Genomic DNA, 27762 nt, shown 5'->3' with positions numbered 1-27762 from the left:
CAGCGGCTACAATGGCCTCCCGTTAGGAGGTCCTGACAGCAGCTACTCAGGATTAAATAAAGTTCGTTGTCTGTCTGTCTCGAGGACTTTCACTGACTTCCGCAGCCATCCTTTCTACCGGGGTCTTAGAACTAGACTTCCGCCACAAGGATGTGTTCCTTGCAATGTGCAATTGCATTTGCAACACAAGGTTGTTGTTGTTGTCGTCGTCGTCGTCGTTGTTGTTGTTGATCTGAGTGGTGGTGGCACATACCCACAGTGGGGGATTGCCCCTGAATAGGATGGTTAAATTAAGCGGATACAAAATAAGGGACTTAACAATTTCAACAAAGTTCCAAGAAAGAGACTGCTTCGATAATTTGATATCATCCTTCTCCTGCTCACTTGGTTATTATTATGGAAATTCTCAATTTTATTTCTTTCCTCTTCAAGGCAATTCCCGCATAATTTCTCCTGTCTCTTCTTTATCTCTTTTATTTTATTTTATTTATTCATTTCTACCTTCTTTTATTTGAAATGTACCACTAACTTATTGAATAATCCCCCACCGTCGGTGTGAGCCATAGATGAGCCCAAGATTCCTTGTTATGAGCCATAAATCATCATGATGATCATCATCGTCATTCAGAACTATTTGCGCCCTCGCGTTCTTATTGCGAGCTGAGAAGACGTACGGCAAGCACTTATCGAGAAGGATGCCTTCAGGTACGGGGCTCCAGGAAAGGAGAAACGGGGACGATGAAAAACCCGTCGAAGACAGTCCCGAGTCCTGTGAGTAGCTTCAGCCTCGCGCTTGTCGATCTCCCGTGCCCCTGGAAAATCTGTCGTTAACGCTCTCGCGTGTAAATAAACCCTAATAATGCTGGACGTCGCGATAGAGGTGATAGTTCGAAAGCCGAGGCTTTTTAGCGTTGTCTAGTACATATTATAGCGGAGTCTCAATGCATCCGTGAGAGTGTACGCTAAGCGTTCTCTCTCTGCCGACGGAACGCAGTAGTAGGGTAGGGACGCGGTTGCGCGTTCCAGTGCTTGGATGCACCGCAGGAAAGAAAAGTAGCGCTTAGGCCGCTGGACTCGTTTAAAATTTCCCGAGTCAAGGCTGGAAGTGGTGAGGGTTGCCCACGCGAAGTAGAGCCACTAGATTCAGTTAAGTGCTTGTTAGGAAAATCTGAGAGCGGAGCACATTGACTCGACACGACAGGCCCCGGATGAGGGTCTACCCGACTTTTACCCCCTTCAAGAGGAAGCGGTACTGTTACGTTGCACCCCGAAGAGGCACACAGCATGTTCGTTCGAAGCTCGTGCAACCACTGCCGGTAATCTGGCACGAGCTCTATTATTCGGGGAATTAACAACACTAGCTTTTAGTGGCGCTAGTTTTCAGAGGCGTATATTGTAGCACCTCTCCTCCCCAGATACTGTAACACCTCTTCCCCCGAAACTTGCCACTGGCGAAACGACGGTGGGCGAAAACACTCCGAGTCGACGCACGGGTGTACTTTCAAGGCGGCACAATCAAAAGCGACACTTCGTCGAAAGACGACTTCAGACTGAAACTGAAGTACGTTCGGACAACTTTACGAAGTCCCTTGGTTTGGCAGACACGAAAATCACAAGGCTCTCGGCGGATCTCAGTGACTGGTCGTCGCAAACGACGCCATATTGAATTTGCCATGGGTTCTTCTACGCTATCACGTCATGACAACAGGCGAACCCAACATAATTGGCTGGCACACTTATGCAAGTTGGATGGCGGTAGATTTGCTTTGTAATTCTTAAGTTGCACCTACTATAGGTGCCGACTGCCGGAGAGGTCGTGAACAGCAGAAATACGAAAAAGCTGCCTTGCAAGTGCATAATACGTTAGTGGCATACGTGTAGATGATATAGGACAGCTTGCATTTGTGGTACATTCTCGTCGCTAAAATGTTGAGGCTGCTTCCTCCCACCGTATATACACTTGACACTTCTTTACGAGCGCGAGAATTCTTGAAAATTTAAACCACCACTGACTGAATTTTTTTTTCTTTTTGACTTTTCCGCCTTGATAAGTTCATGTACGTTTAATAATCGCGGAATGAAACCGTGAAGGCTCTGATGGGACGAATAATTAGTAACAACATCGTTAATTATGATACAGTCTCGCGTCACTTCCAAACGAGCGCCGAAAACTGCAGCTAGCCGAGTTGCGCACCGCGGCAGTTGCAACAGGCCAAACGCGTGATCACATGGTCTCACAAACCCGTGACGCTTATTGAATTGTCTGTTTCGGAATTCTGCTAGTCGCGAACGTGTTACGCTGCATTATTGCAATTTGAATCGAAGTCGTGGTCATTGTTAAGTGAGGATGAGGACCTTGTTCAAGTCAAAATCACTGCCATAGGGATCAGCGGTGTATCCAGGGTTTTATTATTATTATTTTGGGAGGCAAGGGTCTTGGTCTCTTTTTCATTGCTGTTCATTCTCTGTTCTTTGTAGATTATGTTCATAATCTGTTCATTGCTCTTTCACAACTTTAGAGAAAAAAGATAGTTTATTCCATTAAGGGAGTAACTTGCACTCCCTTCATGACTGCAGCTTTCATGTAGTACGGAAAAGTCAAATGATGGGATAAAGTTTTAACAGATCATACATGTACAGAAGCCACGCTACTTACGAACCGAACACATCAAGTAGAACATACAGATGTATTCAAGAAGTTAGGTTTGAGGCAAGAAGTTCTAATAACAAAAATATTTATGACGTTAAGAGGACTAATATATGATATTACTCCTTTTATTATTCGAAGCTCCCCTTGGCAGCTGCGTTGAATAAGAACTGCGTCATTAACTTATGTAGACGACGCGAAGGTCTAGTAGAAACTTTCTTTTCTTTTTCTGTCATTAATGAACTATCGCCAATTCACTTATTTCCGACCTTTATTAGACGCTTACATGAAACGTACGTCCTATAGTTCCAATACCACTACACTTGGCCCAAATTCGGTCTCTTCTGATGTTGCTTTGTGTGGGACCTCTCTGCGGATACTTGCGCAGACATCTTCGCTATGCGGTCCCTGTTCGTGGTGGTGTGGATCGCCGTTGCGGCCATCCTCGCGTACAAGATGGAGAAGGAGTACAGCGCCCCCGTGTCGATCCCGCGCTGTGGGTCGCTGCAGGGCGTCGACGAGGTCTTCGAAGATCGGAGGCTGCACGTGTACTACGGCGTACCATTCATGCGGCCCGCGCTGCTCCACAACCGGTTCCGGAGGCTCCCGGTCCTGACACGACCCTGGACATTCCTGCTGAACGCCAAGAACCAGCGCAACTCTTGCCCGCAGCCGTCCCTGATAGTAGGCAAGATGACCGTGGACAACACGAACACCACCGAGGACTGCCTTTACCTCAACATATATCTGCCGGCGCGAAAGCTGTCAGAGAGGAGCATTGCCAGGTATCCCATCATCGTGTTCATCTACGGAGGCGGCTACTACTCCGGCGGCAACTCGTTCCCTTTCTACAGCGGAAAGTACCTGGCCGCACACGGGAACGCCATGGTCGTGGTGCCCAACTACCGTCTGGGAGTGTTCGGCTTCCTACGGTCGTCCATTCTCGGCTTGAAAGGAAACCAAGGCCTGCATGACGTGTACGCGGCATTGCTATGGGTGAAAAACAATGCTGCGGCCTTCGGCGGCGACGTCCACAGCGTCACGGTCATGGGCCACCAGGTCGGAGCAGCTATGATCGGTCTGCTAAACTCCTTTAGCGGAGCTTCGGAGCTCTTCGATCGCGTCGTCATGATGAGCGGGTCGCCTTACATGCGCCACTGGAAGGAAGACGGCAAAGCCAAGTCACGCGAGCAAGAGCAGCTGATGGAAAAGCTCGGATGTCGGGGGGATCCGAAAACGTTATCCGATTGCCTGCGCAGCAAGGCGGCCGAATCTGTGCTTGACTTCGCCGCCAAGCTGAGAAACTGGAAGATAATGTTCATGCCGAACGAATACGAGGACATCCGCGACGACGCCAGCGTCGACCTGAAAAGCACCGCCGTTTCCAAGGACCTCATCATTGGCACGACGGCTAACGAGGGCTCATACTACGCCAGCCTGTTTCTCGAAATATTCTCCAAGGGCGACTCCTCGAAACTCACCCGAGTCGAGGCTATCAAGTATCTCCAGAACGTCACCGCGGGTCTGGGTTTCCATGGATACATTGACTTGGTCAACTACTACGACCAGAAGTACAAGGACCACAGCGGGTATATCTTCTTCGCGAACGCCATCGGCGACATAGTGGTCAACTGCCCCATGAAGCAGTTCGCCCTTGACATGACCAGCCTGAACACCAAGGTGTTCATGTACGTCTTCAAGCACAAGCCCTCGTACTCGATTAGCCGTCTCGAAGGAGCGGCTCATCTCGACGACATCTTTATTTCGCTGGGCCATGCTCTCGACGCGCCGGTTCTGAACGCGACAGAGGCTGAGAAAGAGCTTAGCAGAGAAATGCTACGGATGTGGGCCCGCTTCGCTGCGAACGGGTGAGTCCCACGCGTACGTGGCATCCGAACATACCGTCTTTTTAAGTATCTTCCATTTGTCGTTCAGGGTGGTCTGGGCTCCACGAGGCTTTGCATTCAGCCAACAAATGTTCGGGTATACGCAGCGTCTCGGGCTGTCCTGCGCATTCCGGAACATAAGTCAACATGCTCATGAGTATACTGATTTATATTCGCTCCATACTAACTTCATAGGCGTGAGATAAAGCTTGAATGAGTGGGCTTAAGTATGAACAGGGTACCGCTTAACGTGTGTACGAATGAACGTCAGTGACGATGATTTTGAGTAGACGTGAGCATGAACGTGAGTGACCGTTGGCGGACGTGAGTGCGTATGTGAATGAGTGCCAGTGAATGGTAGTGGCTTAAGACCAAACTACGGGCACTCTTGGCGGCGCGCGAAATCTCGCGTACGAGGGCTTAAGCGTGCGCAGATGGTGTAGGACAGATCGTATACGCGTTGAAGGGCGGCGCGAGCACGGATATCTTTTCGATAGAAAAAAAATTGGAGGAGATTGAAGCTTCGCCTTCAAGAGCGGAACGCGACAGCATTCAAAGATACCTGACTGCTCGTCACGCTTCCCGGCAAGCGCAGCTTTCTTACGGATGCGCGGAGGCGAGCGCCATCTGGATGGTGGCGTTGCATGGAACCGAACGGGCCACACCGCTGAATTAATGGTAGAAACTCCGGAAAGGGGGTTTGTGTTTGAGTTTCCGCGTAACAGAATTACGTTTTCTGGTGTATTCAAATTACAGTCAGGCGTTACCATGTCTGTAGATTGTGTTAAGGTCGTACGCATTTTACTTTGTGGAATTCGATTAGTTCAGCAACGCCTCTTTACCACGCGGAGGGCCTGCGTGGTTGTGGTTCGGAATGATTTGTCGCGAAACGGCGTCCGACGCCGACACCGGATTTTTTGCCACACGGGGCCCAGCGCTATCGCGTTAGAATATACGTGCTATGGCTGCCCCACGAAAATACGAAACGATGTCTACCAAGGCGAAAATAATGAGTCAAGTGGGCGCGCTGGTGCGGCTCTTGTAGGTTCCAACCACCGTTCCTCGCGAGGCGCGCCGCCAAGTGCACGTCTAGTTTAGCCTTTAGGAATTGCCGAGGTTCAGTGGAAGTGACTATATGAACGCGAGTGAGTGTTGGTGGTTATGTGAGGGCGCGATAGGAACGTGAGTGCCGACAAGTGTGAGAGCGCATGATAGGGAGTGAGTCACAGCATACGAAAATACTGGTTAGTAAGTAAGACTGAGTGACTTTTTATTGGGCCGGTACGTCATTCGCCCTAAAATGTTGGCCCAGAACGACAAATTGAAGAGACTCAATGTAGAACAACTGAGAGCTCGGAGAGTTGGAACCGATCGTGCGCAATCCCCAGCATCGAGGTCCAATGTACCCTAAGCTCCCTATCACCAGCAACTTACGCCAGATGTGGGCAAGCTTTATGTTTGTAAACGAATAGTGCGATGCGACGCAGTAATGTGGAAAATGTGTAGTTGGAGTGTAGCAGGGGCATAGGGCGCATACGAAAATAACGGGGCCCGTATACACGGAGAGTTCTTAAGCTAGCTCATGCTGGACATATTATGGGTGATGGCTGCATCGAGTGGCAAAGAACAATTGTGGACGAAAAGGTTTCTGAATGCGGTCCTGGATGCATACGCTGATATTTTTCGCACTTCTCGCTACCCATAGCTTTGGCCGATAATCTCTAGTAGAGTGGTCCGTAAGACTAAGTGTTTATATAAATACCATTTGCTTCCTTGAAAAAGCTAAAGTAGCAACACTTTCGCAGTACCCTGGTCCCGCATAGTTTTGCTAACCTTTGAAACGTCTAGTCTTTACACCAAAACTGAAAAAAAAAGTCGTCATATCCTGTGTGCTTCACGTCGTTCGTTGTTTCTTCGCGCTATTCAAGTTTTACGACAACCGACGTCGGTCAATCGCGACGTCTAAGTTGGAACTAGGTTATAATGGTATATAAATTGGTGCATTTGTCACTACTGAGTGAAAACAATGCATCCAATGTCTTTACCGATGATGGACATCTCGCTTTCGTAAACAGCGTGACGTCATGGGCTGTGCGCAGAGCGGAGTGCGAGGCGTATGCAATGAGCTGGTCGGCAAGATATTTCGCTCGCGCCATGGCTATCATGGCATCTGCAGCGATGGATTTGTGAGAGTACGTGAGTTCGCTACCAGACACTGCCCGTCAGCGGTACGTCGAGAAGCTATTTGCCGGCGGTGAACAGGCACCCTTATCATTTCCACCTGGCCGGCGGGAAGAACGATCGGAGGTGTTAGCCGAACGTGCCATACGGCGACTTACATAGCCATGTAGCGATACGCACACAACACCGTTCGTGAAATTCGATGCACGCAGGAGCAGAACATGCTTACATGTGATTTCTGTTATAAAAAGCGGCATGACCACGGATTGAATTCAACTGCAGCGAACATAAGGCGCGCACCAGACGAGCGCTTCCGTTACAAACTACGATGTGAACTGTCGCATTGTTTAACGCGATAGCGTTAAGGATACCGTGTCGCACAAAATCCGGCGTTGATGTTCGCGCCACCGTCCGCGTCCGACAAAATCACCCCGAACCACGAAAACCCTCCGCGTGGCGCACTGGCGTTACTGAACTAACTGAATTTCTCAAAGTAAAATGCGTCAGAAAATTCGTGAAGTACAACTTACACACAACCTACAAACATGATAGCGTCGGATTGTGATTTGAACATACGAGAAAACGTAAGTCTGTTGCGCGGAAACTCAAATACAAACCACCTTTTCCAGCTGCCGTTTGAGGTCTTTCTCAGTAGGGGCGGTGCGGCCCGCTCGGCTTTTCTTCTCAGCGTAAGATACATGCCACCAGAGACCCACACTTACCGGCCTAATGAAGTGATCTACTCACGTTCTGTCAGCGTCTGACGGCTGCCATTTGTTGCGGCTCATTGTCGGCATCCCCCCATTTGCTGCCGCTCCTCTTCTCTTGGGAAACTGAATATGCCGATGCGGCTGCCGTTCCTTCGCGCGATTTACGCATATAACCACCCAACAACTCGCCAGCACGAGGAGCCGGCTCGACGGACGCGCACGAAACAACAAAAACATAGGAAAAATAAAGAACACCCGCGATACACGAAGCTGTCAGCACGAGCCAATGCGCGTGCGCGGTGTTTCTGCCCCACCAAACAGCCACCCACATGTACCTGAAAATCACGTGACCGACTCATCGTGACGTAGGATGGAAGAGATTTATTTGTACAGAAGTACTCCTCAAGCCTCTAACGAAAGTTTGCACTGCCAAGGAAATGATAATTTGCTGACAGTGTTCGTAGTGTTGGGGACGCGAATTCATGTGGACAAGCACCTGTCTCGTTAACGCTGCTCAGCCCTTCAGTTTCCATTTCACGAATATTCGGCGACAGCGTAAAAAAATAATTGCAAGCTTACAAGCTCCACCCCAAGGAATTGTACAGAATCTGCACTCTGCTTCATCGAGCTCTGAAACATTTTTCCCGAGAGGCAACGATATTGAAACACTTTCGTCGCCAACTTGACGTCAAAGAATTGAGCTAACATTACTGGGTGGCTCATCGGTAAAGATTCCCTTCGATGTGAAAGGCGGTGTATTTTTCCACTGTATTTATTAGGTTGTCAACGACTGCAGTGGCATCTGGTTGTGCACCTTCTCGGTGCAGAAGCCATCGTACGAAAGAAACATTCACTCTTGGTAGCCACATCGTTAACAAGGGTCGCACTACCTGCGGCGCCATCTTAAGTATGCCGTGTTGCAGAAAGAGCTTTGCAGCCTCTTTTTCTCGAGCATTAAATTGCAGTCACGTGGATATCAGAGAAATTACGTAACAAGACATCCGAATTGCACAGAAGGTTGCCAGGCTCTGGTGGTACAGGTCTTGCGAAAAACACCGAGCCGCTGATTCTGCTGCCTTCTTGCGCCAACACTGATTATTTGCGTCACTCCGTATTGGGGGTTTCCCCCCCGTTCCACTGACTTTATTTTTCCTCGAGTTGCGGCTTGCGTTGGTGAATTAGGCGAAGTGCATTTCCACGTTGTTATTCTCTTTTGTGGCTCGGAAATACGCTCTGTGTTGGAAAGGGAGAAAACAGGGGCAAGTCGCGGTGTGTGTGTGTATGCGTGTGGGTGTGTGTGTGCGCGCGCAACCCTTCTTATCTTCGAGACAAAGCTGGCCGGTGGGATGGCCGCGGGGCGTTCGGATCTGTTTTCGATGGCCCCGATGGAAGGCATGTGTCGCGGCGAGCGTTAAACGAAGGTGAAACCGCCGCTCCGCAGGGATCCCGTCTCGCTGCGCAACGTGACGTGGCCACAGTTCACGAAGGGCGAAGGCGTCTATCTCAACATCGGCCCCGAACCGACCCTAGCCAGCAGATACCTGGAGGACGACTGTGACAAGGTGGCCCGGGCGCTCTTCAACTAAAGAAACACCAACGGACGTCTGCAGCTCCCCTGCTTCGGTGTTAATTTCCTGTGCCTTATCATCTGCGTTTGCATATTATAGCGACAGTATACTGCGTCATTATCTATGCTCTGACATTGAGGTATTTTACTGAGGTTTGGCGTATTGACGTACTGACAATACTGACGAATAAATTGTCACTAAGTCAGTATTTCAACGACCTGTTTAACAGCCAGAATCATCTGCACGCGGCACGTGTTTGCTACACAATGTTTTTGATTCATGATTTATAATGCCACAAGAGCCAGCAGTTACGCATGCCGCTCACCGCTCTCCTTATGCTGATTGTAATAGCAATGTTGCGATTTTTTTTATTTTACTGTCATATTATTTTATATTGACAGAACGCGCAAGTTCGTTTCTATGACCGTGCATTTTGTGTAACCTGCGTGCTTTTCTGTTACCGTTTCGGAATAAAAATCTAATCTTACTTTTTATCCTCTTTCGAAAGCGGCACGGCCTTCTACTCTGAAGATAAATGACCAGTCGGGCTAACTAACCTTTCATCTCCAATATTTGTTTCTTGCTGGTTTTTGATTACATTAATTGGTCACAAGTAGGAAATTGAGGACAATCTATTCGGATCTGCAGGAAATCTCCGCTTGACGTTAAAGATCGCGGGATTTACCGGCCACTCATGGAACCTGGGCCTTGTGTGTCCACTTTACACTTATGACGGTGGCTCTTGCGCGATTACTGACGACCACTGTTCTCAATGCTGGCTTCGTAGCCTGTGGACACTCCGTAGGCTTCGTCACACACCGATACTGTCATCCGGCGGATACACATGCCTGCAGCCGGAAAGTAGCCATTCCCGAAGCATACACGTTGTCTGCGAATCCAGTCTGTAACTTGTACTCCCGCGTTGTAGGTCGTTCCTCATCTCAACACTCCGCCTCAATAAGTATCAAGAAGCGGGTGGCAGCGCCACAGCTCGAGAGAAGTGATCACTGCGCTGCATCGAGACTACACGGCAGTTCCGAAGCAGCGTAGTGTCTTTTTCACCTGAGAGACGGCGTTGTGCTCAACTGGGGGGAATGGAGCAAGGTTTTTCAGTCGAGTATCGTTTGAGAATGCGCAGGTGAGTTCATCTTGACGATGGAACGACGCCGCTACCGCGGGAGACACAAGTCGATGGCATTCACCGGTGAAGACCGTACGTGTTCCAATAATTTCAACAAATAACACAACTTTATTTCATGAGGGGGAAATTGCTCAACGGGGAAGAAAAAAAGAAAACTTGCAGGAACATCACGTAGGTCACCGCTTCGACGAATTAAACAATCTGCAAGAACTGCGAAAAGACGCACCCATGCGCGCCTATGCAAGTCTTCAGACTCGCACGACGAGCGACCTAACGGAAGTCGTTGAGTATAGGCTACACCAGCGCCTTTTAAGTTATCGAAGGGCCATGAACGGCTATACTGAGCACACTCAAGTCCTCAGCGCGCGATGTCGCCCGCAAGGTTCTGAGCACAGTTCTTTTTGGCGGCCGTTCCTGGTTGTTGGAGCCGCATTCTCGATGGTTCACTTTCGGCGACGTCTCTAACACTGCGCGTTAATTGGCTTGGACGCTGGTACGATGGCCCCCCTTCCACTGAGTCGTGATGAGGCACGCGCGAAAGTATTCGGCCGAGAATACAGGCTCTGGTTCGCCGCTGCTCGCTCGCGAAGCACGACGGGAAAGTGCAGTTCACAGCACTTGAATTGTACGCTCCCTCAAACCAGCGTCGATCGCACATAACAGTGTGCGCGGTGTCGAGCTCTCGCACTATGCTCAGGTGAACCAGGCATTTCGTTGGCCGCGATAGTGCTTTCGAAGTGGTTAAATCTGCACAAACCACTCGGCGCTGGCGGTCTTCTCCTCTGACTGCATATCGGCGGTGCGTCACAAAGTCCGGGGACTGCCCCTGCACTCTCGAGGTCCATTAGTTTCTTTTCTGCGGATCACTGACGCGTTTCTGTCGTCGGTCAACTGGCCACCGCGTTGTCCGGTAACACCTTGAGGTAGCGCTCCCAAGCACGGCAGTTTTCGGCGTGCGGCTCCCAGCCAACGGTGAAGTTCTTTGGGCTTAAATTCAGCAGCAGGGGCCACTCGGCTGTAAACTTGGGCCATCGGTTCCCGCGGATCTTGGGCACTTTCCTGCGTGTACAGAAATTAAAGCAATGCAGGTGGTACTCCAATAAAGCAATGTTAAGCGAATAAAAAGTGAGAATAATACAAGCAATCCATTCGTAAGCATTTCAAGCAAACAGTATTGTCACATATAGGGGTGGATTCGAAGCAGCGAACTTAAGTGGCAGATGAACATGATATCCACCACACCACACCTATCTTTAATACGCAAACAGGATACTGAGAGATTCATACTGCACACACACCGCATACACATACACATGCACACATACATACGCATGCACATACGCCGCATACACATTTCGTACATAAGCGGCGGCATCACGAAAATGAAAATACGGTATATGGCGTCCATTTATCATGTCGACCTCACGTTCTATATCTATACATACTGTCTCGACCGAATAACCTGAACGTCATGCCATGCGAAGGAGTGCCGGTATTCCCACACGGTAGAAACACATAATTGAGTATGGCGCGATATCCATGCTCATTATAAGTGTTTCTTTGATAATTTACCAAACAGTGGAGTATCTCTACACACATTCGTAGTAGTGTTTGCATAACGACCGCACTGTGGTTATTGTGGCGAGTGCAGTAATGTGCACGAGAACCACACGCGGATGCCCATTCAATGCATCGCACCTGAATGATGGAATTTGTTTCACTTGTTACAATGTGAAAGTGACCGCACTACATGCACCCAAAATCTGGTGATGGCGTAAGAAATTTAGGTTCACCATTTCATTCAATAGAACGATCCAGCGGGGCAACACACCGGAGGGGAGTTGTCACGATGCATGCGATTAGCGCAGCAATTGGGCTGAAGTTTGCCTGACCTATTTTATTGCTTGAGCCTGTTGTATGTTTAACGTAAAGCTTCAACTATTAGTACGCCTCCCAGATCGCTTGTTCTAATCATCTGTTAATGCTGGATTAATTTGTCCCCTCACTGAACAACGGGACAGAAAAAAAAATATTCCGGCAGAACGCATCTTGCGATCGCTGCCGACGTTAATGCGATTCGCATTCAAACAATGCAGCGACGCACCGCATATATTGCTGAAGACTACATTTATTTACAATTTGTAGTGGTAATTCTCAGATTTCCATTGCTTAGCTTTCGTTGCCAATTGCACAATTCCCACGATCCTGTGGGAATCGGTGTTAAGCGAAGCTTTCTTCAATGTTTGTGCGAACACTAAGTGTATCGGTGCAGACGGGAGCCGCATTTCGCGCCCATCGAAATACTGCCGCCGCGGTCGGTAGTCGAACGCGCGACCTCGAGCTGCGCAGCAGAACGCCACGGGCACTGAGCTACCACGGCGGCTGTGGTGTGGGAAATGATGATGAAAAGGCTATTTTTGTGATTATGCTAGTCGTTAAGAGAGTAGTATATTTGAAGTCTAGAGGCTGGTACTTTGTGCCCTGTAAAAATTGTAGCATGCTAGGCGGCTTCAACTTAGTCCTCACCAGCGCCTGCTGCAAAGGTGCGTTTTCTTTTCGACATTTAAAAACACATAAATATGCAATAAACAAGCCCGCAATATTCCATTATTCGTACTTTGATTTCATTAATTATTATTTTCTATTGAAGATTACTAGTTCTGCAACATTTCGGTTTCTAAACACTGCAGGTGCACTCAGATGGACATCTGCCGCACTTCCGACCACTAGGAAATCAACTTCTCCCGCTCTTTCCCCGCGCTTTGGTTCAGGGGTCGCACAACGTAGGTCGTCGTCATTGTCAAGTCATCGCGTCGTCGCAGTCAGACTATCTCTTCACACCAGGCTTCACCCTCAATGTCGTTTGGCTAGAGCTACCCTCTCGATAGGGCGAAGAAGAATACTTACATAGATCCAACGCGCATTTTGGTATATATGTGAAGTGAAGCTTTCGGGAAGTTGTATTCAAATGCAACAGAACTTTTCGTATGCTGCAACGGGTTTTTCAGCATAGTAATAACGTGGTTACCCGGCAAGTCAGCATGACCCGTAAACCCCCCACTACGCGATGAACGTGACCCGCGCCACCGCGGATTACAGTGTCTCATTGGATCGGTCCACTTTTCATTACGCCTTCTCCGGAATCAGCCCACTTTATTATGCGCACCCTCCAGACCGACCCAACTTACTCGGCAAAAAGCCGACCAAGCAGGTGCGCCAAACCCCGGGAAAGAAGGCACAGAAGGCTTCGATTCAATAAAGGAATTATGAGTTTGCAGACGCATATTTGTTTCACTGATTCATCTAGGTACCATTTGTCGTTTAACTGTGTACTTCCATAGAGAGCAGAGCCGGCCACTAGCCCATCGGTATAGGAGTCGCACAGATTGGGCTGCACGTAAGCTGATTCGGTACACGAGTGCGGTCTCGTGTGTGAACCATTGGAGGAGACAGCAGCAGTGACTGTCCCATCAAGGTCCGGAAGGTCTCGCCTACAAAGCTGCGCTTTAAGGAAACTTCACCGCCACCGCGGATCGATCTCGTGCCCCGTGCGTAAAAACGTGCAGTCGCCAGTCGGACTCCCCGACCTATGCGCCATCACGCAACTTCGGTGCTTGGAAATTTGTGTGGAGTTTTGTGGGACATGCAGTGCTCTAAGAGTGCCACGTTTGTGCACCCAATTTGGAGGTCGTGGCAAGCGATATTGCAGCCGACGAAGGTGACATGGTGCGCATCGCGGAGAAGATGGCGTGGACCGCTGCAAGGAACTTGCTGAATGTGGTGTCGCTGTTGAATGAGAGTCAGAGAAATCGATGAAGCTTGTCTCTCTTTAGACTGTTCTTTCTCATAGCTTTATAGTTATTTTTCTTCTCGAACTAAGGCCCTCGTTCTTCGCGTTAGCATATCAAGCAGCGCACGGAAACACGACACAAAGAAGCATAATAAACGTACACGCCAACCGCTGCACTCGCAACTACTTTCTATTTCGAAAAAATAAAAAAAGAACGGAGTTAATATGCAGTGTTACAGTGCGCTGCTTCATACGTTAAGATGACTGGTCACCAACTCGCCTAAGTTTCGGCATTGCTTAACCTATTTTTTTATTGTTTAACTGGATTGAAACCCGCAATAGCTGTGCTGGCGTGTACCACTTGCTCACCTTTCTTTCTTTCTTTCTTTCTTTCTTTCTTTCTTTCTTTCTTTCTTTCTTTCTTTCTTTCTTTCTTTCTTTCTTTCTTTCTTTCTTTCTTTCTTTCGCCGTTTACGCAGGAGAGTTGTGATAAAAGCAAACTGCAATGTGGTGCCAAATAGCACCTGCGCCTTCACACCCTGGGCGCCCCTGGCAAAGCGGCCGTTCCGTATCATACGCACGCATAAGTCGAACGCGGTGTCGTTACGTCTGACAACGCCGGCGAACGCTGGAACGGCTGAGCCAAATCTCGTTAATTAATCGATCGCAATCATTGCGCTGCATATCGCAACAGTACGCGCGCAAGATCGCCTCATAATGCTCGCAGAGAAAGCTATAGCTGCGCGTGCTTGAGACGCACACGATCGACAACGAGGCACGTGCGCACACAGTGGGCGCAAGGCTATCAGTGCGACCGACCGCTGAACGCGCACGGGCGTTGGCAGAACCGCAACACCACCCGCTGTGCTTACGACACTACGAACGGCGCTCGCGTTTCTCGAGCGTAAAAAAAAAAAAAGTAAATGAAAAAAAATGAAAGCTCGCGCTTTTCGCAGGTCAATCGCTTCTTTTCCTTTTGGCGTCCTAGCCGTCTTCTATGCTGTCGCCATGCTGTCGCGGGGCACCCCGGAAGAGTAACACACGCTATATAGCGCCCTGTTTGTGAACGCGCGTGTCTGCGTAATTGCCCGTGTGCGCGCAAGGGCAAGGGAGGTGCAAGTGACGGAGCATTTCGTCCAAATTTGACCACACCGCATGCATTTTTTAGCATTTTGGATTTCTTTAGCGTTGAGTAAGGGATAGCGTGTGCTAAAGTCTCAGTGCAAGATAATTTCGAGACGGTGAGTCAAAGACGGGTGTGCGTGTGAGTGCCTGTGTGTGCGCGTGTGTGCGTGGGTGGGTTTCAGCTATAGAGTTTCAGACAATTTTTGTAGAAACTCTATGGTTTCAGCCAGTGTTGCGACATCCGGGATTTTACGTGCCAAAACCCCGGTCACAATATTAAGGCCGACGTAGTTGGGGATCCGGATTATTTTCTTCCGGATGCCTGGGGTTCTTAAACGCGCATCTAAATCTAAGTACGTCAGCATTCTTGCACCCCCCCCCCCCCGGTATTAGAGGGCTTATAATGATCTGTATGTATGCCTACGGTGCATCTATTCCGTCTCTATATACCGCACCATCCAAATGAACCCAGGCAGCACACAGTAAACCGCACTTTGCTAGCCATGTGTAATTAGTTCTCAGGTCCAAGGACATTACGAGCATGAATTAGCTGGTTTGAGTTCCACTTGTTCAAGCACATATAAATTCGACAGTACCAAGTCAATGAGTGCCGCCTTTATTTTCTTTTTCACATTGGTACGAAAGGCGGTACGTAAATGCGAACACTTACATGCAAGCAAGCATTTATCCATGAATACAAGGCTACATCTTGCGCAAGAATTAACTCGGGGAAAGAGTTGTAGGCACTTTCAGGGAGCGCTAAATCACTGGATGTATCCCTCTCGGCCTTCAGCATTACTGGACAATTCTCCTCTGTATGTATTTTTTTTCTTGCCAGTTGACAGCGTCGCAAAATGCATCGCCTTAAACAGCGGGAAGCCTTTCGAACATTGACAACATCACGAAACGCCCCCCGGTCCCCCCCCCCCCCCCCCCCCCAGTCCCCTTGCCGCCCAACCTCACATAATTGACTTTTTCTCGTCCGCTGTGTTGATGGACGGTAAACGAACTTTGATAAGCCTCGAGCGGGCGTGCGCTCCTCGTTTGCATTCAAAACCGCCAGTCGAGCATTTTCTCATTCCACTAGCCTTGGCAGCTACTGAATATTCAGTACTCCGAAATGGCATTTGCTACGCCCCACTCAAAGGCAGCCGCGGGCGCACAGAATGTTTCCAACGACGCCCGTGTACCGCTGTCAGGATGAGCGTTACGCAAGCAACCAACAAAGGCAGGAGATCGTCGAACCGAGTAACGGTCATCGCTTGCCAGTTACTGTCTTGGTACTGTCTTGGTACTGTCTTGGTACTGTCGCATTTATACGTACTTGAACAAGTGGAACTCACTTATGCCGAGTTTTGAAGAGAAGCTTTATAGCTGAACCTTGCCAGACATTACTGACCATGGCTGCTGCTGCTGTATTGTGCAAGAAGGGTTCGTCTCGCCAAATATCTCACGCACAAAACAGCGCTCATATAACGAAGTGGCTTATAGATGGCCCAACCTATACTACCCCAATACACATTTGACGGTGGCCGGCTCTGTTCTCTACGCAGCGAAACGAGAAACGGTGCCTAAAAAAAAATTATTCATATTCCACGCTCTCTGGGAATCGATGTTATACGCGAAGCATTTTGCAGGTAGCTGATTATCCGGCACCGGATAGGGTTCCGCATAGCGTTACCAGCTGGACTAACGTGCGTGTGTAAATCGAGTAGTTGTGTGCGTGTGACGCAAGCATGTGCGTGTGTGACGACAGCAGCAAGACGGCGACGACGACGATCGTATGACGGCTACAGCATGATCTCTACTCCGGCTGTTCGACGCGAGTTTACGACATATCGATGGTTCGGTTTACGTAGTTGTAGGTACATGTCTATATCGCGTAGTACATTTTAAAACGACAATTAAATTTTTACTCCGACGAAGAGAACTTGTTCGACCTGGGCCCGTCGTGAAAACGGTACAATGTCGCACATCTTCTGCATAGCGTTAGCTGCTACGAAGAGAGTATTGTGGAATGTGGGCGGAAGTTGGGGGGGGGGGGGGGGTTACTATACTATACTGCACAACAACGGAACGCTATAGAGTAAAAGCTACAATTGGAGTCAGCCACTCGGATCGTATTAACAAATATTTTCTTCTGTAAGAAAACGTTCGTATGAAAGGTGGCCTTCGTTAATACTTTCGTTATCATGGTTGGCGGCTCCTTGTTCTTACGAATTATTCTGTACTCGCAGACAACTTTCTGCGACATCTCTGGGAAAGTTATAGAGGGCAAGCGATCGCGTCACGTAGAGTCCCACAGTCTCATTCACGTTTGTCTATTTACTCTGTGGAAAATAAAATAATAAACACTTTACGTACTGCGGTACATCTAATAAAGTAACACACAATACACGGTTAAGTGTTACATTCGAATATTATTTTTTCGCCACTCTTGCGCGACGAGGAAACAGGATCTCCGGACCTCCTCGTGGGCGGCCTAGGCCCAGGCCACGGATTTGCCGGATTTTCAATAAAGTTGTTACCACCACCTCTTGCGCGATTGGGCAAATGCGAAACCAACGCAAGTAGAAAGCTACGCTTATTCAGGATCGGCTGAACCGAAACAGAAAGCGCTGTCAAACACCGCCGGACGACTTGAAGTAGTAACACGCAAGTATGTGTAGGAGCTCTACTTTTGTAGAGTGGCCTCTAGAACATGAGTGGCCAAAGCAGTACGCGAATACATGGGTATATTTCTAGCACGCTCTAACCTCTATTGCTTTCCCTTCTTTGCCAAAGAGAGTCCGCGAACCGAAGCTTGCGATCTGTTTTGCGCATACAAGCTCTGAAGGCAACTACGCGAATACACCTCTACCGGCTCCGCGTGTTCCTCTTAAACAGAGCGTCGCCTGCTCATCTTCAAACGAGTCTCGAATGACGCACGCGTTTCGTAGCTCGCACTACGAACGGGGATGCCTAATTCAGCACCCATGAAGTATGCCAGGCGGATAAGCTTTGAGGTCCACGAAGCCAAATCGGTGCCACCACAATCAAGACAGTGCAAAAAAAAAAAAAAGAACAGTCATTTCACTCAGGATGTCTCCGCCTCATGTGGCTTTATGGATGTATCCAAATCCCACCCCCATCTGCGAAGCACATCTGACGAAGAAAAATAGGTTGCACAATTACGTAACAGAGGGGCTTGCAAACCAATAAAAAGAAACTGCAAAACTTTTATACAGAGATGTTTTTTATTGTATAGCCCGCTTTGCTCACCACCTTTTCGCGCATCAGTCAAAGAACGATCCAACAAACGAGCAACTTTCTTGAAAGATGCTATAGCTTCTACGTGAGCCGAAACTAGGCCAGTTATTCATCACAGCCTATACTATCGATCTGCTAAAAATTAAGCCCGGTAGTATGCGATGGTGTGCTGAAGTATGCGATTGTCAGGGGATTACGAAGCAGTGAAACCTTATTAAGTGGCGGTACCCGCGAACCAACACAGCGATCAGGAGCACGCAACCGAATGTCTCGGGCGAACGGAGGCTGCTGAATATTCAAACGAAGAAAGTCGCTGCCTTCGCTGAGTTTACGCGTGCACGCACAGGCGTACTCGGCAAGGTTGTCATCTGACAGGTTGACAGCAAGGGACACACAGACGTGCCCGATCCTATACGAAATGTTTCCATCGGCGCTTGTCAGTCTGCGTCAGGCGGCAACTAGTGTAAGTGATCAACTATACGGCTACGTGAAAGGAATGACAACATCGCTCGCGGCAACGTTGTTGTTAGTTCTGCGCAATAAACAGGGCCGGCGTTGGTATGAAGTGTCGAAGTCGCATGAGCTCTGCCGCATATTCAATATTGTCGCACGCACATTGTTTTGCGTTTTGCTGGTGACCATTTTTGACGTCATTATCGCTGCTGGCAAAATTAAGTTATCGCTCGGCGCAAAACGCGCCTACTCTATCTGCTTTCTTTTTTCTTGTATTTCTTGGTTTTTACGCGTGAGAACCAGACCCACGGTTTGGTTTGACGCACACCATAGTGGGAGGTACCGAAATAATTTTCACCACCTACGGATATTTATTGTGCACCAAAGTCCACGAGTGTTTTTGGCATTTCGCCCCCGTCGCAGTGTGACTGTCGGGAATCGCACCCGCGACCTCGTGCTTATAGCAGCGCAACGCCATGGCCGCTAAGCCATTGCGGTGGGTCCGAATTTTCTTGAATGCTAGCCCGCGCCAGTTATACAGCAAAATAATCGTGTCCAATCAGATCGGGCGCATGACGCGAATTGCATTGTACATTCTCTAATGTAGGCGTGCACCAGCGTCCACTCTGGAATGTTCGGTGATACACGTACAAATAGCGGACAGACTTGACGCGCCACTTCAATTTGGCGCTCGCCCCCTACACCGTTGTGATTCTAGTGTTGCTTGTTTTCCTGCGTGCACGTTCGCTGAACAAAGGGTCAGATTTTTTATTCAGTTTTGGTATATAGTGTTTGATTCATGGGCGCCACTACAAAACCTGACAATTTGACAGCGCTCAGGCATTACCACGCTTTTACTGCGACAGCAATTAAAGGCTCGAAACTGCTAAAGTGACTAGCGCAAGAGTGGACACGGGACACAAGAAGGCTTGCTCTTGTCCTTGTCGCCTTTTTGTGTCCCATGTCCACTCTTGCGCTAGTCACTTCAGCACGGAATGCCAACTAGCCCGGTCTCATGCCCTGCTTCAGTTCGAAACTGCGTTTTCTGCGCCCGTCTGGCCTTTCTGTTACGCCGTCGTCGCCGTCCTCATTGTCAAATCGCAATCCTTATCGCGTCGTCGTCGTCAGGACACCTTCTCACTCTCAGCTACCCCCTCGCCGTAGTGCGAAGAAAAATAAAGCTGCCCGTCACCCTGAAGTGACGTCACCAGAGAAGTGCAGTTCCAAGCCGGGCGCGCTATCCACTGCGCTTCGGGGATTGGCCATTTGCGCGGAGTTTTGTGCGTCACGGCGGATTCGGAGATTGGCGCCTGCCTGCACATGTATCTCGGGGGCCACCACAGGGAAAAGTACTGTATTCAAACGAACGCGACGTTATGCGTATAACAAAGGATGCCTCGTTCTTGACAAGATGGCGCCGTCCGCTGCGAGAGCCTCATGGTGAATTAAGAGCCGCGGGTGACTGCCGATCTCTTTTCTCTCACTTCTGCACGAATTTGTGCGATGTTGTGACACGTCAACGCCCTAGCGAACGTCAAACACGTCTGTGCAACCATTTAGTTAAACAGGAGGCAGGTTTGGGCTATAGTTTGTTGGAACTAACAGCGCGAAAACAGAATTTGAACACAATAGAAGTATAGGAAGGAAGCACGGGTCTGACTTCCACCTAACCGTTTAACCGTTTAGTTACCTCCGAACTGGTTTTAAGCAATGTGCGCGCGCAGTGTATTACCACTACTTCCGCATTCGCAGTCCAATATCGTGGCGTTTTTTTTTCTTTTGTTTTTACGTTGCATAGACAGCTTGACGGCGTAATATAATTCTGTCGCCTTTGCTATGGTGGCGATAGTGACAGTCATCTGGTATGCAGACTGAATATTCTGGCGTGGGCTGAAGATTGCGAGAGAGGGAAATGAAACGATTGAATAATGAACGTGCGTCCCATCCAGAAAAGTGAGCAGGCAGACACGGCTGGTTGCCTTGTGATGTCCGTCGTGGCGACAAGTGTTATCAAATATCCGTCGTGATTAATGCGCGTGCCGGGTATTACGAATGAGCAGAATGTAATCAAGTGCTCGACAAAAACTCGGCTGGCGAGGAAGCACACTGGCGCCAATGTTCCTTATATTTTTAATTCTTGGCGAGTGCATGTTTTCCTGGTACGAATGAGCAGAATGAAAAGATGGGGCGTGGAGCGTCTCAAAACTAACACCGCAAGCAAGCAAACACGTGCCATCGTGGCATTGCGTTCGTTATGATGACCAACTTGACACTTATCTATAGTATGCGGGATGATAAATCGACGATAAGCGGGTAACACGAAAGACATACGAAAGCAACCGGCGGGGGACGTCAGGAACTTGCAGAGAGGCAGCAGATGTAAGCCACAAACATGCACACGGACGACGGCTAGGCCTTGGCTCGTCGTTTGGGAGCTAACCTCCTTAGTCAAGAGACTAAAAGGCACGCGAACCACATTGCAGGGAAGCGCTAATTCTAAATCCGGCTCTCCTGCGAGGGAATTCCTCGCCAGACATTCTTCCTCGTGGAGCTCAAGTTTTTCCTCGTTGCTCCTGCGCGATCTTTATTCGCTTTCTTTTCACGGACGTGACCATCATAAGATCGCGTAGGAAGGCGCTGCCACGCTGCCACTCGAACGTTAATTACCTCCCACTCACGCTTCATTCCGTTCGAGTAATAATTAAGATAAAAAAGAAAGAAGTTACAAACGGAGGCTCTCGCTATTAAAGCGTCGTCTCGGCATAGCCGATAATCATCGCGCGACCATTGCCGCACAGCGTGCGTTGCGGCGCGCGAATCGAAGGAGTTGGAGCAACGTAAACACGCTTTCGGAACGACCGCTTTGCCGACCGCGCGTCCTTCGGCTGACGAGGCGCTTAATACATTTCTTTTCCAGCCGGCGCGGCTTTTCAAATTTGGCTTAAGTGGTTGGTGCTTGCGGCGACGTGGGCGCCACAGCGGGAGAGCGGCAACGCACTCTTCGGGCGCGGTGGCGGACACGCTGAGCATCAAAGCGACGACGAAAAGGCGCACTTCTCAAGGTTGCCAAGCCCTCCTTTTTTTGGAGCGTGTCGGCAGATATTTCTCTTCCCTCTTTTGCATCTCCGCGCGTGCGTGTACGTTCGCGCACGCATAAGCAATCTGCCCCGAATAAGGGGCGGACCGAAAACGGAGGCCGCGGTATACGTAAACCGCGCCGTGGCCTAGAATTCGGCGCGAAATTTGCATTCGCGCTCGTTTCAGCGCGCGGACGAGAAACGCATTTTGCGGGTTGGGATTGCCCGCGGCATGTTCTTGACACGGAGAAACATGCACCGGCTGCCCGGCGAGTTATGCGCCATAAGTCGTGAAATGCACGACACAGGAATAAGTTTGGGAAGTGTATATACTGACATGCGATAACGGCTGCGCATTGCGCAATAAGCTGCGACGGACCAAAACGTTCGGGCGTGCCGGCTTGCCCGAATTCAGCCTTTCTGTTTTCTCCAAATCTTAAGCAGCCCATAAATCCTGGTTCTCCGTGCAGTCATACTTATAAAGTCCTCATTAATACCTAACAACCCAAATTCTAACGCATCATAATTGCTGCGCTGAGCTTGATATTCTTCAAAATTCCGGTTTAGGCGCGAGAAGCTTAGCGAATAGCCTATAATACCGCCTTTGATACGACGGAATTGTGTGTGGTTTAGCAAACAAATGACTCATTAATTACCGTGCTAGTTTATCTTGCTTAATTATCATTTCATAATTCGTTTATGGTACTAATGTACAACTCTCGACCAGAACTAAAGGCCTGCAACATATAGTTGACGCAGCGCTCACCAGAAACCACGACAACAGACTAGAAACGCGCGAGACATGCGGGGCATTTCTTTCTCTGTGGACCTCGCTTACTTGTGAGCGCCGCTCGAACCACAAGATTAACATGTACCAATTAGCTCAGTTATGAGCAAGTTGTAACTTTCCTTGGTGTATAATGGCGCCTGGGCTTTGTGGTGTAATTAAAGACACCCACTTATAAACGGAAGGCTTTCGCCCAGTACTGCAACTGGCGTGCTCGGGAAGGCCACCTCTAGGATATCACCAGTACTACTGCATCACTCCACACTGGAGAATGGGCCGTGACGGTCGCACTCACCCTTTCCTGGCGAATGTAGACCATATCTGGATGAGCTTCGAGCTGAACTCGAGTTCCTCCATGGTCGACATGTGCATGTCTCGGAACAACGTTCCGAACACGAAGAAGAACTCGTCGAAGTGGGCCACTCCCAGCCAGTCCCCCCACCAGCTGTACGAGGGCCGGTGGTCGAAGTAGTACATGTACACCGTGCGGTTCCTCGCCGCCAGGTTCTCGGCGAAGTAGTTGACCGGGCACTGGAACAGGAAGTCTCCGATGGCGTCGCCCGCGGCCGCCAGCGCTCCACGGCCGTCTTCCGGTCTGACGTCACGCAGGTAGTGTGACGTGACCTCACGGGGACTCTCGCCCAACACGTGGTGAAAAAGCAGGATGAGGTAGAAGCCCACTTCGTCGCGGGTCAAGAGTCTTGGGTCCTCTTGGCGCAGAACCTTGAGTACAAGAGTACAAGACAGAAGAAAGGCACCTTTCAATGGACAAGAAATAAGGACGGCGACCTCCGCAAGTTTGGTTGAAACGCTTGATCGAAAAAGAACGTGAAAAACAAGGACACAGAGAAGAGGAATAGATAACATTGGGAGAACATGTACACACGTAAGCGGCGCTGAAAGGTGCCCATAAAAAAGAAAAAAAAAGGGGGGGGGGGCAGACACACCAAACAGATATGCCACTGGATATCAATTGGCAGAGTGAAAGAAAGAAGAGGAAATGCCGCAACCAGACGAGCTTCCCGTTTGTTACCCTGATAGCGGTTAGAAAAAAGGATAATAAAAGAGAAAAGAGGCAGAGTGAGCACTGTTCGCGCGCGTAAGGATGCAGATGAGAGCTATATATAAACAGCCATTCAGGCAGTAGGCAGAATCTGAATAAGCTATTTCGTCGTCAAGAATATCCTTGTGGTGTCGTTTTTGTGTGCTTCTTTTCCGTCCAAGAAGCTGCCACCAGAGGGTAAGTTGTAGGTTGCGAAAGAGAGTTGACGGCCCGTTCCAAGCTCCAGCTCTTCCGGCATGACGTGTGGGAAGAAGAGACGGAATTTAGACGGGTAGAACAAGCTGTCAGAGGCGTCCACTCACCCAGACCTAACGTCGAATTACAGTGGAGAGCATAATATTTGTATCTGCATGAAGAGAGGTTGATGCGAGGAGAGGTTTATCTTTGTCCGAATCTGAGAATCAGAAAGAAAAAATCAAAGCAATCCTACTTGCGCATGAGATACAGCTCACAAAACATATTGAGACTTCCTCGAGCTATAGGGATTCGCCACCCGGCCACACTATACGTGACCTAACAGCGCCGATGTGCGGGGCTGGGTGACAAACTATATCGAGGAAGTAATTCCACAAGCGAACTATGGTAATAGCTTACCTAGTCGCTTCTTTGTATATACGTAAATAGTGTCGTTTCCTTGCTCTATCCTCTCTGCTATCCTCACTCCGTGTCCTTTTATTCCCTTTCCGCCTTTCCTCCATTGCTGACGAACATTCGGGTGTCAGCAAACTGCGCTAGAAAGTTACAGTGAAGTAATTTCAGTCGCTTCTCTTCAAGCGAAGCTTGTATTGGGTCACAAGTGGCGTCGTCGTGGTCACGGAATAAAAGACCAGTTGTTTCCAGAGCACAGCAGCTGCGGGAAAGAAAGGGCGGTTTGGTGAGTTGACAGCTGCGCCGGCGCCTGAGCGTGAGTCGTTAGCAAGGATTCCAGCTGCATAGGCGCGCGCTAACGCCACGCGCGCTTCCAATCTGGGCCGTTTCGCTTCCGCAGGGGAGGGAAAGGGCAGGAAAGGGTGTCGCACGCGCTGTGCCGGCTTCGTTTTGGTTCATTTCAGTCTCAGAAAACGGCTGGGACGGACACGCGTTGTGCGTTGCCCCGAGGAACGGGTAGCATTCGACGAGCGGCGACAAGAACTCGTGCTTGAAAGGGCTCGCCGTCGGGCGCCGATCCAGACGTTAGAACCGCCCGAGCGCAGACAATCCGACAGCAACGGAAGAGGATACCGAGCTGAGGGAGCTGAGGGAGCTAGATGCCGAAGCAATCCGGCACCGTTACCTGTGGGTTACTTAACCGTGACGAAGGTCAGGTGCACGCAGGACAAGCTTCGCGTACCCCCCCTTTACCTGTAAGGAAAGGTTTGATCAATTTTTCCGTTATTTATTTCTATAAAGAATCAATTACTACTACTCTCTTTGCAACTCTCAGTAACCATGCGCCAAATACAGTGTCAGCAAAAGTGGAGTGACCTTGTGCAAACTATATTGACTGAATATGAGTACATATTGCCAAAAGAAGAAAAGTGAGGCTTGGTGCCTCAGAAGAAGTATCCGCCAACACTAAGTGATATCAGCGTATACCCTGCACTACCAACGAGATAAAACGCAAGTTCGCGTGTTGTCTGTCATAAATGAATGGGTATTTTTACAGATTAGGCTAATTAACTTAGCTTGGTTAGAATGAACTCGTTAGCTAAGTAGGCAGGTATTCGTGTGTATATAGCTCTGACTAATTGCTGTTTATGCACCTCCGGCGACTATCCGTCTTACAAGTTCAGGAGTCGCGGTGGTTGCGAGAGGCAGTGAGAACGACGGAGAGACATCTTTAACGACACTGAAAACAATATTATCGACAGATTGCTCGTACATCATGTTCAATACGGATTACAAAGTGTTATGGGGTGGTAATAGCTATCTGTTGTTACAAAAAAAAACAGAATAAAAATAAAGTACGGGTAATGGAGTATCGCTTCATCGGAGGTCGCATGTGCACATGCCGACTTGGTATACATTCGCTCACCGTTATAGAGAAAGTGAATTTGAAGACAGGAAAGGCAAGAAGGTTAACCAGCATTCTCTCAGCTTCATCGGGCTAAAATAAGGGCGAGGGAAAAATTATCACCCGCACTTACGTTCTGTTTACGCTTTCAATTCAAACTTTGCATCACTGGCGCATAATAATTCACCCACAAAGCAAAATCAGTCCTTCTCTGAATTTACTCGGCCAGCCGTCCGCTATGGGAAGGGGAAGCCAGGCGGCAGTCAGTGGGAGCGCCCACGCAGCGGCACTGCAAAACGTCTAATGAAAAAAAAAAACCATTGTATGAAACGTATAGTACGTGTGTCTACAATAAAACGCATGTGATAGTTCACACAACCGCTGTGCTTGTTCAGATAAGAGCGGAATTTGTGCACATATTTTCTCGTAATATCAGGATGCCTTCAAGCAGAAAAACAAATTGCAAATAATTTGTTCCCGCAATGTGCCTTTTAGCTGTCGTCATCAGCCTATTTTATGTCCACTGCAGGACGAAGACCTCTCCCTGCGATCACAAATTACCTCTTTCCTGCGCCAACCGATTCCAACTTTCGCCTGTGAATTTCCTAATTTCATCACCCCACCTAGTCTTCTGTCGTCCTCGTCTACACTTCCCTTCTCTCGGCACCCAAATGGTCCACCAGTTATCTAATCTACGCATTACATGGTCTGCCCAGCTCCATTTTTATCGCTTAATGTCGACTAGAATATCGGCTATACCCGTTTGCTCTCTGATCCACACCGCTCTCTTCCTGTCTCTTGACGTTATCCCTAAGATTCTTCATTCCATCGGTCTTTGTGCGTTCCTTAACTTGTCCTCGAGCTTCTTCGTCAGTCTCTAAGTTGCTGCACCATATGTTAGTGCCGGTAGAATACATTGATTGTATAACTTTCTTTTCAATGACAGTGGTAGGCTTCTAGTCGGGATCTCACAATGTTTGCCGTATGCACTCCAACCCACTTTATTATTCGGTAAGTTTACTTCCCATGATCAGGGTCCCCTGTGAGTAATTGCTAGGTAAACATACTCATTCACAGACTCTATAGTTTGACTGGCCATCCTGAACTCTTGTTCACTTGCCAGTTTAATCATTATCCTTGTCTTATGCATATTAATCTTCAGCCCTACTGTTACACTCTCTCCGTTAAGGTCCTAACCATTTGTTGCAACTCGTCCCCAATGTTGCTGAACAGGACAATGTCATCTGCAAACCGAAAGATGCTGAAATATTCGCCGCTGATCCTCCCTCCTAAGCCTTATCAGTTTAATGGCTTGAATACTTCTTCCAAACGTGCCGTGTTCCTACTTTCTTTTGCCCGTGTCTCTGTCATTTGTTTATTTCCTATTTTCCTATCTTCTTTTCTTTTTCTCCTCTGTTCATTCTCTCCTCCCGACAGAGTAGGCAGGCGTTGTGCTCCTCTCGGTGGCAGTTGTTAGCTTGCTCCCTCCCTGTTTCCTTTGTGTTTCTATGTTTCCATATCTAATAGTAATAATAAAGTGAATAGCACTGGAGAGATTGTGTCTCCTTGCCTAATCCCCTTCTTAGGTATCTTTCTACTTTTCTTGTGCAGAATGAAGGTAGCTGTGGAATCTTTATAGCTATTTTCCAAGATATTTACGTAAGTCTCCTATACTCCTCGATTACGTGATGCCTCTATGACTGCTGGTGTCTCTACTGAATCAAATGAATTTTTGTTATTTATGAAAACCACATAGAGAGGCTGATTGTGCCCTGCAGATTTCTTGATTAGCTGATCGATAACATGGATGTGATCCGTTGAAGAGTATCCCTGCCTGAAGCCAGCCTGCTCTCTTGGTTGACTGAAGTCAAGTTTTACCCTTATTCTATTGGAAATTCTATTGATGAACATTTTATACAATACCGGAAGTAAGCTAATGGTTCCATAATTTTTCAATTCTTTAACGTCTCCATTTTTCTGGATTAATATAATGTTGGTATTCTTCCAGTTCTCTTGGACACTTGAAGTCTTTTAACTGTAACTTGCCTAAATAGAGTTTGGCAAATAACACAGGCCATTAGTGCCGACAAAC

At 48.7% G+C, this 27762-nt stretch overlaps 2 protein-coding genes across 2 annotated transcripts in view; one reads left to right on the top strand and one right to left on the bottom strand.

The window, feature by feature from the left end:
- Nucleotides 1-633: 633 nt before the first annotated feature.
- Nucleotides 634-9473, top strand: LOC142582696 (acetylcholinesterase-like). Its single transcript, XM_075692647.1, has 3 exons — nucleotides 634-771; nucleotides 3036-4515; nucleotides 8866-9473. Exons 1-3 carry the CDS (start codon nucleotides 696-698, stop codon nucleotides 9008-9010), a joined length of 1701 nt encoding a protein of 566 aa, XP_075548762.1. The 5' UTR covers nucleotides 634-695; the 3' UTR covers nucleotides 9011-9473.
- Nucleotides 9474-10221: 748 nt separating this feature from the next.
- Nucleotides 10222-27762, bottom strand: part of LOC142582695 (acetylcholinesterase-1-like) — a 30128-nt gene continuing 12587 nt past the window's right edge. Inside the window, exons 3-4 of the mRNA XM_075692646.1 lie at nucleotides 22910-23337; nucleotides 10222-11192 (exon numbers count right to left, since the gene is read on the bottom strand). Coding sequence (XP_075548761.1) covers nucleotides 11021-11192; nucleotides 22910-23337 — 600 coding nt within the window. The 3' untranslated portion in view covers nucleotides 10222-11020. The remainder of the gene's footprint in view (nucleotides 11193-22909; nucleotides 23338-27762) is intronic.

The sequence above is a fragment of the Dermacentor variabilis genome, chromosome 5 (genome assembly GCF_050947875.1).
Source record: "Dermacentor variabilis isolate Ectoservices chromosome 5, ASM5094787v1, whole genome shotgun sequence".
NCBI lineage: Eukaryota > Metazoa > Arthropoda > Arachnida > Ixodida > Ixodidae > Dermacentor > Dermacentor variabilis.
This window is presented reverse-complemented; position numbering and strand designations above follow the sequence as displayed.